The 13,109-nt window shown below is 47.8% G+C and overlaps 1 protein-coding gene across 1 annotated transcript in view; it reads left to right on the top strand.

The window, feature by feature from the left end:
• Positions 1-966: 966 nt before the first annotated feature.
• Rras2 (RAS related 2) overlaps positions 967-13,109 on the top strand; it is a 76,498-nt gene continuing 64,355 nt past the window's right edge. The window contains exon 1 of the mRNA XM_036196470.1: positions 967-1,364. Within this exon, the coding sequence (XP_036052363.1) occupies positions 1,257-1,364 (108 nt within the window). The 5' untranslated portion in view covers positions 967-1,256. The remainder of the gene's footprint in view (positions 1,365-13,109) is intronic.

Raw genomic sequence — 13,109 nt, 5'->3', positions numbered from 1 at the left:
ACAACAGAATGTGTTCCTTGTCAGCTCTGACTTCTGTGTACCTGCACATCTGGTTTTCTTTCTTTTTAGACCAGGTTTCTCTGTATAGTTCTAGCCTGGGACTCACTAGCCTGGAATTCTTTGAGCTTACAGAGGTCTGCCTGCTCCTGCTTCAGAATACTGGGACTAAAGGCAAGGGCCGCCATGTGCAGCCTAACATGGTTTTCTTTCCCTGGAATGCTTTCTTCCAATCACTCATCTGTTCACAAGATCATTCAGGTCTTTCAGAAAACTTCTGACTGGCCAGCTCGGGGGTGAGTGCACCTTGGACTTCATAGCGCTATGCAGTTGTCCTTATCATTACGTCTCACAAGGTGCCTATTGTCCTGGATGCCTCCCCCACTGGACTCTGAGAGCAAGGCCGTGATCACGTTCGTAGAAGCTGCGTTCGAAAAGAACACTGTCCCAGCATGTCACTGCCTGCAAATTTCTCACGACCCTCATATGCAGTTACCACACAGTTTTCATACATAAACAGGAACGGAGATCTGCACCCCAAATCTGTAGACATGTACTGTGGCCCCCATACAAGCTCAGTCACTACCCACCCACTCTCACTGCCACTAATCCATCCATCATATATTTAGTTACTGCGACAGTTCTCATCTGCCATCACTACCTTACACTTTTTAAAAAACAAATACAGACCATCTGCATTCCGAAAACAGGGTACAGAGTTGAGTGAATATGATAACAGTTCTATTTTCCATCCACGCCGTCACAGGCTGTTTCTTTCATGAACACGATCCCTGACTTATGCAATTACTGTTATCGCCTGTCAGTTTTCCCGGTTTCTTTCCTCTTCGCCTCCGGGTGCTCCCGGGGCAGGTCCGCGGGGTCCACAGCTTAGTGCGCGCCAGAGCTCCAGCCAGGGCGGGCGCGGCCTGGCCCCGCCCCCTCATGCATATGTAGCACCCCAGCCGGGCGGCCCGGCCCCCAGACGGCCATTTGTAGCGGTGCTGGAGGCTGCGTTCGGCTGCGCTGCAGAGACCCGGAGAGGAGCGCGCTCCCTGGCCGCTGCGTCCCCTGCCCCGGCGCCTCCCCGGCTCCTCCGCGTCTCGGGCAACTCCCAGCCGTTCCGCGGGGGATAGCGCTCCGCCGCCCCTAGGCCACTCACGGGCCCCGTGTGCCCTACCGCTTGTAGCCCAGCCGGCCGTACTCGTCCCCGGAGCCGGGCCTAGGGCGCGCGGCGGCCGGGCTGGGCTCCGGGCGTCCCGATGGCCGCGGCCGGCTGGCGCGACGGCTCCGGCCAGGAGAAGTACCGGCTCGTGGTGGTCGGCGGCGGCGGCGTGGGCAAATCGGCGCTCACCATCCAGTTCATCCAGGTGCCTGGAGAGGGCCTGCGGGGTGGCGGCGGCGGGGTGGCGCTACCTGTGGCCGTGGCGACCCCGCCCGGGGCGCGCGGGTGCGGGGCTCCGGCGCGTGCGGTGCGCGCGGGTGCGGTTAGAGCGGAGACCGGAGCGCGCGGCTGAAAGGGCAGGCAGGAACAGTGAGGAGTCGGCGCTGCTCTCCTGCCCTGCGGCCACGGCGCCGCGCTGCTGCCCGCCAGGCGCCCGGCGCGGCGTCCGGGGACTCGGGCTTCTCAGGAATGTGGCCCGGAGGGCGGAGCTGCCCGGGTGGAAAGCGCAGTTCCACCTTATCGCTGTGGTCGGGGCGGGAGCCGGCGGGGAGCAGCCGCGCGGCTGAGCCCGGCTTCCTGCCCCGAGGGCCGGAGCGGGGACCCAGCGCATGCCTCGATGGCCGCGATGGCCCGGGCTACTTGGCTGCGGCTCCGCGCCGCGGGCTCCCAACAGTGTTCTCTCTTTGTGTGTGTTTGAGCTTCTCTTACAAGTAGTCTCTTAGGTGGCACGTCCGGGTGGGAGTGTTTGATCGTGCCCTAGGGAAATAATGGTTTCGAGGAAGTTAAAAATGTGCTTTGATAGGGGCGAGACCATTTCCTTGGAATTCCCGGTGCCTGCCTGCTTCGCGCTTAGGTGAAGTTTGGGATGAGCCCAGTTAGGAGAGGGCGAGTGTGAGTTCTGTGTTGCGGCCCCCTCCCCGCTTTTTCTGGTTACTGGGGGAGGAAAATCGGGTTGTGTCAAAGAAAAGGGAGGTGAAATTCATCCTTAGACTTTATTCTTGGTTAAGAGGTCCGAGTGATTTTTCTTTTTCTCTTTGATTCTTTAAAAAAGCAACTGCAGATCTCTTTGCTTTTGTCATCCTGAAAGGCGTGGCATATGTTGGGAAAGCACAGGTACCCTGCTAAGTAACAAAGGTATTTTTACCGTGTCAAAGAGTACGGGTGGAAAAAAAAAATTTTTTTTTCCTGTTTCACCCATTTGTTGACTTCGTAGAGTCGAATAGCTTATTTTGTTTCATTATAAACTGTGATGTTTATAGTGCCATTAAGACGCACAGTTCTAAAATCTAAGTGTGATTGTCAGCTTTCATAAATGAACAATAATCGCTCCTGTGATAGTCCATGGAATTAAAAAATGCTGCTCAGACCTTTGTATTCAGAGGATGTTTACGTCATGAGCGTTGACAGTATGCTGGGTGGTGGTCAGGTCGATTGAGAAGTGAGATTGGATTAAGTTTACCCACTTCAGTCAGGCTTTTTGGTTTGCTATTTGCCTGGGACCAAGAGAGCCCTCTACGTGACTGACCAAGCTAAACAAGGCCCAGCTAACTCTCTCTGATGGCTGGTGTTGGGGAGTCCAGAAGCCAGAGGACAATCCTGGGTGCCCAAACTGATGGGTAATATTCCTTTGAAGATTTAAATCAAAAGCATTTACATTTTTGAGGGAGGGAGTATCTGAACGTGATTGCTTCCATACGTTAAGGTATTTGAGAGATAGTGTTAGAAACCCTTACCCTCCAGGTAGTTACTGTGTTCCTTGTGACCTAGAATCCATTTGTTGAATGCTCTTGAGTAGTCTGATACCTAGGGGCTCTGAAGTGAGACCAAGTAAGTAAAGACATGCACGACAATGGTCTAAGGACCAGGAGTGAGCTTTGAATCCAACGGACTTGGAGGTGTGCCTTTTCTTTATTGGTCATGAAAACAACACCCAAACTGTTTAGTCTTTCTGAGTTTCAATTTTCTTGTTAGTCAAATAGGTTTCAGTACACATCCTTTATAACTTTTATAAGAAAGATCTTAGTGCTGTATTGAGCATGCGGTGTGTACTCTGTTCATACTAGCCATTTCTGTAAGTTTAGATGCAGAGGTGATTCAGATTTGAAAAAGTCAATGTGGGAAGCCTTTAAAAAATGCATTGTCGGGGGAGAGATGGCTCAGCAGTTTTGAGCACTGACTGCTCTTCCAAAGGACCCAGGTTCAATTCCCAGCACCCGTGTGGCAGTTCCCAACTGTCTGTAACTCCAGTTCTAGGGGATCTAACACCCTTCTCACACAGACATACATACAGGCAAAACCCCAGTGTACATTAAATAAACAAATCTTTTTTAAAAATGCACTGTGGGGCTGGGGATGTAGCTTGGTATAGAGTGGTTTGTCTCGTGTGTGGGAAGTCCTGTGTTTGATCCCTAGTACCTAAAAGTGTCATCTTACTGGGTGTTGTGAATGGAAGTGCAATGAGTGTGTGGAGTCACAGGCCAGATTGGAAAGAGGAGGCAGATGTGTGGGGAGCTGGGAGTGGAAGAGGCACGTGTGACTTGGGGCTTTTGGTGCTCATGAAACAGGAACATAGGCTCTGAGGTTGACTTGGTGAGGAGGAAGGAGGCACAGCACCTGTGGAGACTGCCACTCCTCCGAGAATGATGTAAGTTACTTAACCTGTGCTTGGCTTTAAGTCATCTGTAAGCTGGGGTAATAAAGTTATACAGCCGTGAAAGTCAAATGAATTAACATCCAGGGCTTTGGACAACGTGTAGTTCATAGAAAGACTACATCCATTACTCTGTTAACCTTGGATTATGGAACTAAAGTCACAATTTATCATCTATATCTACACACACATAAATACACCCATAGCAACTGGTAAACATACACATATCACACTCACAATCCCCCTTCCCTTAAAAGGGGTGTGCATTTGTATGTTCTCTCCCCTCCCCCAACTGTTCCCCACCACCTCACCAGGTGCTAGGGATCAAACCCAGGATCTTGGTAGTGTTGTATCATTGGTTACATCCCTTTAAAACTTTTTTTTTTTTTTTTTTAAGATTTAATCTCGCTAAGGTTCATAGGATAGTCTTGAGCTCTGTAGCCCAGGCTAGCCTTGAACTACTGATGCTTCAGCAGCATCTCAGGTAACTAGGATTATAGGTCTGTACTCAGCCTGACTGCTCATACTTTTTTGAAAAACATTGTACATTGGTGAATAGAACACTGAGTGGCGAGTAACCACTGGTTAGGACATAATTTTGACATGGAGTAGAAGGCAGAGAGTTGGGTGTCTGAGCTGCTTCCAGCTCAGGTAACTGGGGTGTCTCTTCAGCTCCTGTCTTTTTTTTTTTAGGGCTTTGAATGCATCTTTATAAAGCACTGAGTTTGGTTGAACAGATCTCTTCCTCTTTGTAATTCTATGGTTCTTCTGTGTTCTGACTGGCTGATGTCTTTGGTCTAGTTTCTTAGGTTTTCTAGGTCTCAATTTCCCATTTGAAAAGGGAGCATAACAGAATGCTTAGGGGTTTTGGAGTAAATAAAAATGCCAGCAAATCAGACCACTGGGCACAGCCGTGACTGAGTAAGTCAGTGATCACCTTATTTGTGGCTTTTCAGTATCTTGATGTTCTTCCAAAACAAAATTTGTAGGTTTTCCTCAATCCATAATGTAGTCCATTATCTCCGTCTTCTCCCTTCCCACCTCCACTCCCCCTCCTCCTTCATCATGAGGTACTTAGCCGAGGGGGTCTTGATTTCATGAGAGTTGGGAAAACTTGATTACTTTGGAGTAGCTTTTTAAGAATGATGGGACTGAGGTATAGCTTAGTGGTAGGACTGTCAGTGGAGTTGTTAGGGTCAAAGCTGGCCTCCGACAGCACAAACAAGCTAGGCTTTGCCCATTGCCTTCTAGGTCACAAGGAACACACCCACTAAAGAGACAAGTAGTGGTGAAAAGCAGAAAGTCGATTTATTGACTATGGCATTGGAAAGAGGAACAAATAAAGGGGACTAGTGATCCCCAGGTCCGTCTTTGGGGTACTGCCAGGAGGTTTGGGTTTAAATAGAAGGGAAGAGGCAGAGGGCCTGACAAGCTGTCAGAATCATGTGACCTCTCATCCTGGGCCACACACTCCTCTTTTGGCTGACACCAGGATGTCAGGTTTTCTCTTTCCCCAGCTGAAGTTTTAATTCTTTGTGGGCCGTAGTTTCAGTGAGTTTGGATGGCACAAGTTGCTCTCTCTGCTCTTCTGTCAGGACAGTTACAACACCTGTGTTCAGCATTTGCAAGGCCCTGGGTTCGGGCCCCATTACAGAAAACAAAGAAATGAACAACAACAACAAAAAGTAAGCATTAGTAAGCATTAAGTTTGGGGCTAATGGTTTCTCTGGTAACCCTGAGAAGAGGTTGTGCATGTTTTCGCGGATCTAAAAACACAAATTACCCCGTTGCTGTTCTTTTAGCATCCTAACTTTGTACTTACCTGTTTGTCAGATTTTTGAGCTGTATAGGGGTTAGGTGGCCTCAGGTTATAGCTCAGGCTAGCTTGGACCTTGGAGTCCTCCTGCCTCAGCCTTATGAGTGTTTTGATTATGAGTGTGATACGCTCAGCTTCTGTTTCTCACTCTCCACTGTTAGTCTTGAGACACTGTTGGTCTGGAAGCTGACTCCAGCATTGTTTCTTCCTTGACATTACCTGTTGGGGAATGCCTTTTTTGTATCTTTTCCTAGGGCACATCTCCTCCATCTCTTCCTGGAGTCCTTTATTTGTGTTGGTAGTCCCTTGATCTACCTGCCAAGGTTATGCCTTTCACATCAGTGCTGTTCCATTGCTGCATCTTGGAGACGCATGCTGTCGTTAGATGTTAGCTGCCCAAGAGCAGGCGAGATGGCTCAGTGGGCAAAGTGCTGCCCCCAGGATTTGGTCTCTGGAAACCACACTATGGAAGGAGAGAACCAAACCTTGAAAGTTGTGCTCTCATCTGTGTATCTGTGTGTGCTAACCTGAGTTTTTAGGGCTTTTTTGAGACAGTCTCTGTCCTGGAACTCACTCTGTAGTCCGCACTGGCTCACAGAGATCTGCCTGTCTCTGCCTTCCTTGTGCTGGGATTAAAGGTGCTCACCACTACTACATCCAGACAACTTTTAAGCTTTTACATTTTATCTAGTTAATGATTTTGTGATATGCTCTCATACCCCAGGCTGGCCTGAGCTTGCTGTGTGTCTGAGGATGACGTTGGCCTCCGGCTTCCCCATCATGTGTGCACCACCAGGACAGTGTGTTCTTAGTGCATTGTATTAGGTGATTAGGGGACAGTTGATGGGTATTTGATTTTTTTTTAATACACTTACCTTTTGACTCAACAATCCTATATCTAGAAAATTAAAGATACATGTTGAACATCATGGGAATGAATGCACATGTACAAGGCTGTGCGCGTATTGTTAATTACACAAATTAGAAGCCACCTACAAAGTGGAATAGTGGAGTAAAATGATGTGCTCCCCAGTGAAACATACACTTTGAAGAATGACTGAGAAAGGTCCCATTGAACTGCTGAGTGTCTCCTCAAGATACATTAGTTAATGAAGAAAGTTAAGGGGCAGCACATCCTTAATCCTAACGAGGCAGAGGCAGGTAGATCTGTGATTTGCAGGTTAGTCTGGTCTATATAGTGACTTCTAGGCTATCGAAGGTTACATAGGGAGACCATGTCTGTCTTAGGGTTTTATTAATATTTCGATGAAGAGGCACCATGACCACTCTTATAAAGGAAACATTTAATTATGGGGGCTCACTTATAGTTTCAGAAGCCTAGTCCACTATCATCATGGTGGGGATCGTGGAGCCATGCAGGCAGAAATGGTGCTGGAGCTGAGAGTCTTTATCTTGATAGGCAGGCAGCAGGAAGTTGACTGACAGTCACAGAGGGAAGCTTGAACAAAAGAGCCCACCCCCGCAGTGACACTCTTCCTCCAGCAAGGCCACACCTTCTAATGGGGGCCATTTTCTGTCAGACCACCACAATGTCTCCCTGTCCCCCCCACCGCCACCTCCCACAACCCCATGAGGGGTTGGAGATGGTCCTGGCTCAGGGGTTAAGCGCACAGGGCGTTCTTTCCTAGACCTGGCTTTGAACCCTGGCACCCACATGATGGCTCACACCTGTCTGTAACTCCAGTTCCAGGGCATTGGACTGGTCTTTGTGGACACTAGGCACACAAATGGTGTGCAGACATATATACAGGAAAACACTTATACATATAAAAAAATAAAAATTAAGTTCAAAAGCAATTCCTGGGGGCTGAGGAGATGGCTCAGAAGGTAAAGCATGGGCCGTGCAAGTGTGGGTTCTGGAGTCCAGCACTCAGGAGCAAGCTGCCCAGCTAGACTAGCTGAATCCCTAGGCTCTGGGTTCGAGGGAGAGATCCTGCCTCAAAGTATAAGATGGAGAGTGATTAAGGAAGAAACCCAGCTTCAGCCTCTGGGTTCCACACACATATGTTACACACACTTCCACATTCCTGTGCACCCCATGCACATACGTATACTATATACACAACACATTTTAAAAACCTTCTGTTACAGTGTATAAAGGAAGGGAGAGCTCAGAAAAGTGTATTTGCTCATGGAGACAAAATCTCAACCGAACACAAGGATGCTGGAGAGATTGGTTAGCTACCAGAGAGGGAGCAGAAACGAAGCAATGGTGGGAATGGGACAGGGTCCTTCTGAGGACCAGCTTCTGACTTTTGGTGGGAATGGGACAGGGTCCTTCTGAGGACCAGCTTCTGACTTTTGGTGGGAATGGGACAGGGGCCTTCTGAGGACCAGCTTCTGACTTTTGGTGGGAATGGGACAGGGCCCTTCTGAGGACCAGCTTCTGACTTTTGGTGGGAATGGGACAGGGCCCTTCTGAGGACCAGCTTCTGACTTTTGGTGGGAATGGGACAGGGCCCTTCTGAGGACCAGCTTCTGACTTTTGGTGGGAATGGGACAGGGTCCTTCTGAGGACCAGCTTCTGACTTTTGGTGGGAATGGGACAGGGCCCTTCTGAGGACCAGATGACTTGTGGTGGGAATGGGACAGGGGCCTTCTGAGGACCAGCTTCTGACTTTTGGTGGGAATGGGACAGGGCCCTTCTGAGGACCAGCTTCTGACTTTTGGTGGGAATGGGACAGGGCCCTTCTGAGGACCAGCTTCTGACTTGTGGTGGGAATGGGACAGGGCCCTTCTGAGGACCAGCTTCTGACTTTTGGAATCACGTTCATGTTTCAAGCACGCGGCATGTAAGTAGCAAACACTGATACGATCGAGCAGTGAAGGAAAAGGGACTTCTAAAGGTGGGTTACTGCCAGGCGTGGGGGGTGCACACCTGTGATCCCGAACTTGGAAGTAGAGTTAGGAGGGTCGGCTGTTTAAGACCCGTAGGGGACACGTGAGATCTTGTCCCAAGAAACAAAGAACAGAAGGTGGGATGCAGACAGACAAGGGAACTAGGTGGTCAGGTGAACAGCAATCACGTTGAAAGAAAGGAGCCGAGAAATAAAGACATCAGGTGACTTTTGAACCCAGTTTTGGACTGTGTCCTCAGGATAGGCAAGAACCTGAAACAAACACTGAGCTCTGGCTGATAGGCTCTGCCCCCCCCCCCCCCCCCCCCCCCCCCGGTCTCTATCTCACCCACCCTCCCTCCCTCCCGCCTTTCTTTCTCATACAGGCATAGGTTTACAGTTTGTGGCACTTTTGTGTATAATATTAGCAAGTACACAAATGTATTTGGAAAATAGGGGCCATGGTCTCACTGCTGGGGAGAAGGAGGCTTCACAGTTGGCAAGGGCAAAGGTCAGAATGAGCTTGGGTATTTGATTGACTTTGAGAATATTGGTCTGAACTCACAATGTAAAAAGTTTATAGATGCAGAAATGCCTATGCGTGGGAATCCCTCGAGGCCCCCTGAGCCCCTTTCCAGCTCCATTGAGAGCTGCAGAAATGGTGAAGGAACTGTGGAGAAACATCTGATTTCGGGGCTGGGGTAGGAAATACAAGATGAGCTTGGAGTATCTTTCAGTCTAAGGAAGTACTGAGGAAAAAAACAAAACAAACCATACCAAACACAAGGGTGGGAACTCATCAAAGAAAGTCAGGAGCCAGCCTGGGAGAATTCCTCTGTGCTGAGTTGGGGATGCTTTTATCATTAAAACAGACAATTGCTTATTGCCCTTAAAGAGTCTATGAAGTTAATCCCAGCACTGGGGAGATTGCAGCAGGAGGAAGCATGAGCTTGAGGTCAGCATGGGCTACATGGCAAGATCTTGTCTCAAAACAAAGCACAAACTCCATCTGTGAGTACATGAAAAATGACTGAGCCGAATTCTGACTAATGAATGAACACACAGGAAATAGCAGAGTCAGAGAAAATAACTGTTTGGCAATCATAATGATTAAGCAAGAATCATAAATAGATATTAAAAACTAGTCAGTGGGATGGTGGGTTTGATGGGGCGTGCTGGTGATCCCAGCTCTTGGGAGGCTGCAGTTGGAGGATCCTGAGTTCTGGCTCGAATGGGATATGTAGGGAAAGGAGCTGGGTTTTGTATTTTGTATTTTCTAACAGAGGAGGGACCTGGCTGACCTCACTTTGATATCAGAGTTTGCTGGCACTCTAGGGCATCCTGGGGAGGTGCCCTGCCACAGAGTTACACTCCCACAGTCAGCCCCCAGGGCATCCTGGGGAGGTGCCCTGCCACAGAGTTACATTCCCACAGTCAGCCCCCAGGGCATCCTAGGGAGGTGCCCTGCCAGAGTTGCACTAAGCTGGCACTCAGATAGCTAATATATCACTGGGCACTGTCACCTCACTGGGACTTAAGATGCTCAATACTGTTTGGTTATGCCCACAAAGTCTAATTAAAGAATAGCTGGGCAATAAACAAAATTATGCCTGATACAACCAGACCAAGCTACAAAGGGGCCAGCCTTTTCTATTTCAAGACATCTTTTCTCAGTTTGTAGTTGCTGTCTTGGGGGAGAAAGATTGGTAAGCTTAGGTTAGGCCACATTTTGGCCACGAATGCTAATGTTTATTCTAACAGCTTCCTCTCTTTGTATCAAGTATGTCTTTTGATGTGTAGATGAGTTTGTGTATTCTTTTTTTTCTACTGGGACTTAACTTAAAATTATTTACTTTCTTAGACATGCTTATCTAGAAATAGGAATAATAGTATTAGAAATACTATTGGATTAGTTATGGAAAAATGGAAGTATTTAGCAGGTTTAAATTTTTTTTTAACACGTGTGTTTGTGTGTGTGTGTGTGTGTGTGTGTGTGTGTGTGTGTGTGTGTTTGTACAGGTGTGTCATGGTATGCATTTGGAGGTCAGAGGTCATTTGTGGGAGTCAGTTCTTATCTCCACTAGGTGTGCTCTGGGGTTGAATTCTTGTCATCACACTTGGTGGCAAGCCCCTTACCCATTGAGCTGTCTCACTGGCCCTTAGCAGGTTTATCTTTTCTTCTTCCCTGTCTCCCACCCATTCCTTTAAATGTACTCCCCTACCTAAAACAGCCTAATGAGTGAAATGGCAGTATTTTAAGCATACTTCTTTGTCGTTTGTGTACTGTTGTAAGAATAATTAACCTTCAAAGAAGTACTCTGTCATTCAGGATTATTGTATTTGTTTTTCCTTCCATTCTGATTTCAGCTTATTTCTTATAAGCAAGCCTCATGAACAACAAGCCTGCCTTTCTCTCTCTCTCTCTCTCTCTCTCTCTCTCTCTCTCTCTGTCTCCCCCTTTCCTTTTCTTCTTTCCCTTTCTTCCTTCCTTCCTTCCTCCCTCCCTTTCTTTCTTTCCCTTTACTTCTTTCTTCCTTTCTTTCCCTTTATTTCTTTCTCTTTCTTCCTTCCTTCTTTCTTTCCTTTCCTTTCCCTCCCTCCTTCCCTCCCTCCCTCCCTCCCTCCTTTCTTTCTTTTCTTTCCTTTCCTTTCCTTTCCCTCCCTCCTCCCTCCCTTCCTCCCTCCCTCCCTCCCTTCTTTCTTTCTTTCTTTCTTCCTTTCTTCCCTCCTTCCTTTCTTTCAAATTTTTTTTTTTTTTTTTTTTTTTGAGATAGGATCTCACTTTGTAGCCTAGGCTGACCAGTAACTTACACTATGTAGCATAGGCTAGCCTTGAACTCAAGGTAGTCCTCTCGACTCAGCCTCCTGAGTACTGGGATTACAGGTGTGAGCCACTGTGCTGGCTAGTTTTATGTCAACTTGGTAAAAACTAGAGTCTTTGGAGAGGAGGGAGCCTCAACTGAGAAAATGCCTCCACAAGATCTGTCTGCAGGCAAGCCTGTAGGACATTTTCTTTTTTATTTCCGGAGCTGAGGACCAAACCCAAGGCCTTGCGCTTGCTAGGCAAGTGCTCTCCCACGGAGCTAAATCCCCAACCCCCGCACAATTTTTTAAATTAGTGATTGATGAGGGAGGGAACAGCCCCTTGTGGGTGAAGCCACTTGTGGGCAGGTGGTCCTGGGTTTCGTAAGAAAGCAGGCTGAATAAGTTATGGGAGGAAACTAGTAAGCAGCACCCTCTGTTGCCTGTGCATTAGCTGCTGCCTCCAGGTTCCTTCTCTGTTTGAGTTCCTATATGTTCTGACTGCCTTCAATGATGAACAGTGATTTGGAAGTGTAAATCTAATAAACGCTTTCTTCTCCAAGTTGCTTTGGTCACAGTGTTTTATCACAACAATAGTAACCCTAACTATGATGGAAATTGGTACCAGGAGTGGGGTATTGCTGTGACTTCTTGACTTCGTTGTTTTCGGGAGGATTGTGGATGGACTTTGGAACTTTGGGTGAGGCAAAACCATTGAGTGTTCAAAGCTATTCTTCAGGAGCTTGGAAGAAACCAGTGCTGAAAGAAACACAGACCATGGAGGCCTGGCTTGTGAAGGTCCAGAGGGAAGTTTGAGAGTCGATTAAAGATGATCAGAGCCATTGCATATGTGCTATTTTGAATGATAAGATTCTGTAGTTCTGGTTAACTGGGGCTAAAGAATCAAGAGAGACCAGCACCATTCAAATGAAACCTTTGCGTTACTAGGACTGTTGATGCTGGTTAGTTGGAGCTGAAGAATTAGTGGTGATTAAGAAGAGACCAGCATCATTGAGGTGAAATCTCCTGGGAAGTGTTTCCACAGAGTCAGCACACAGAATCTGTGTTCCAGGGTTGTACCTGTGGCCAAGGTTGTACCTCACTTTGGCAGCTGAACTTGCTAGTGTAAGTGTTGCCCAGGTGTTACTAGTTTTGAAGGCATGAAAGGGTCATGGAAAGCAGCTGAGGCTTGGCACTGTGAGAGGCCAGGAGAGGCCATTGGTTAGGGTGCAGCCTCAGTGGCAGGTGAAGGGCCAGGAGTGAAGGGGTCCTGCAGAGAAGTTGAGGTTTGGCACCATGAAGAGAGCCTGCCTATTAGAGGCTATTGGTGAAAGTGCAGCCCCATTGCTGCAGAGGGACCCCAGTTTTGGAGATGCCAGTACCATGGGGTAACCACCAAGAACAGTAGCGGTAGTGGAGTGGAGCCTGCTCAAGCTTGGAAGACAAGCTGCATGTGCTGAGAGGGCCGAGCCAGAGAAGTGATCCAACCCTCTTGGAGGAGCCCAGAAGATCATGAATGAATTCCAAATATTGGACATTGAGTTATTTACACAGTTGGCGTTTGTTTTGCTTGCATTTGAGTGTGACTGTGCCCTGGTTGAAATAAGGAAGTATTTAACTTATTTGACCTTATAGAAGCTTATAGTTGAGAGACATTAGATTTTAAAAGACACTGAATTTTTAAAGGCTGAGGGACTTTTTTAAGTTTGTAAAATGTTTTGTATTGTGATTTTGGGGATGAAGAAGAAATGAAAGATTGTGTCTTTAACAGTGATGTGTTTTTGTGTCAAATTGACCAGGGGTTAGTTGTGCTGGCTACTTATG

The sequence above is a fragment of the Onychomys torridus genome, chromosome 1, assembly GCF_903995425.1.
Source record: "Onychomys torridus chromosome 1, mOncTor1.1, whole genome shotgun sequence".
Lineage (NCBI taxonomy): Eukaryota > Metazoa > Chordata > Mammalia > Rodentia > Cricetidae > Onychomys > Onychomys torridus.
Note: the sequence above shows the minus strand (reverse complement) of the source record. Positions and strands in the feature narration are given on the sequence as shown.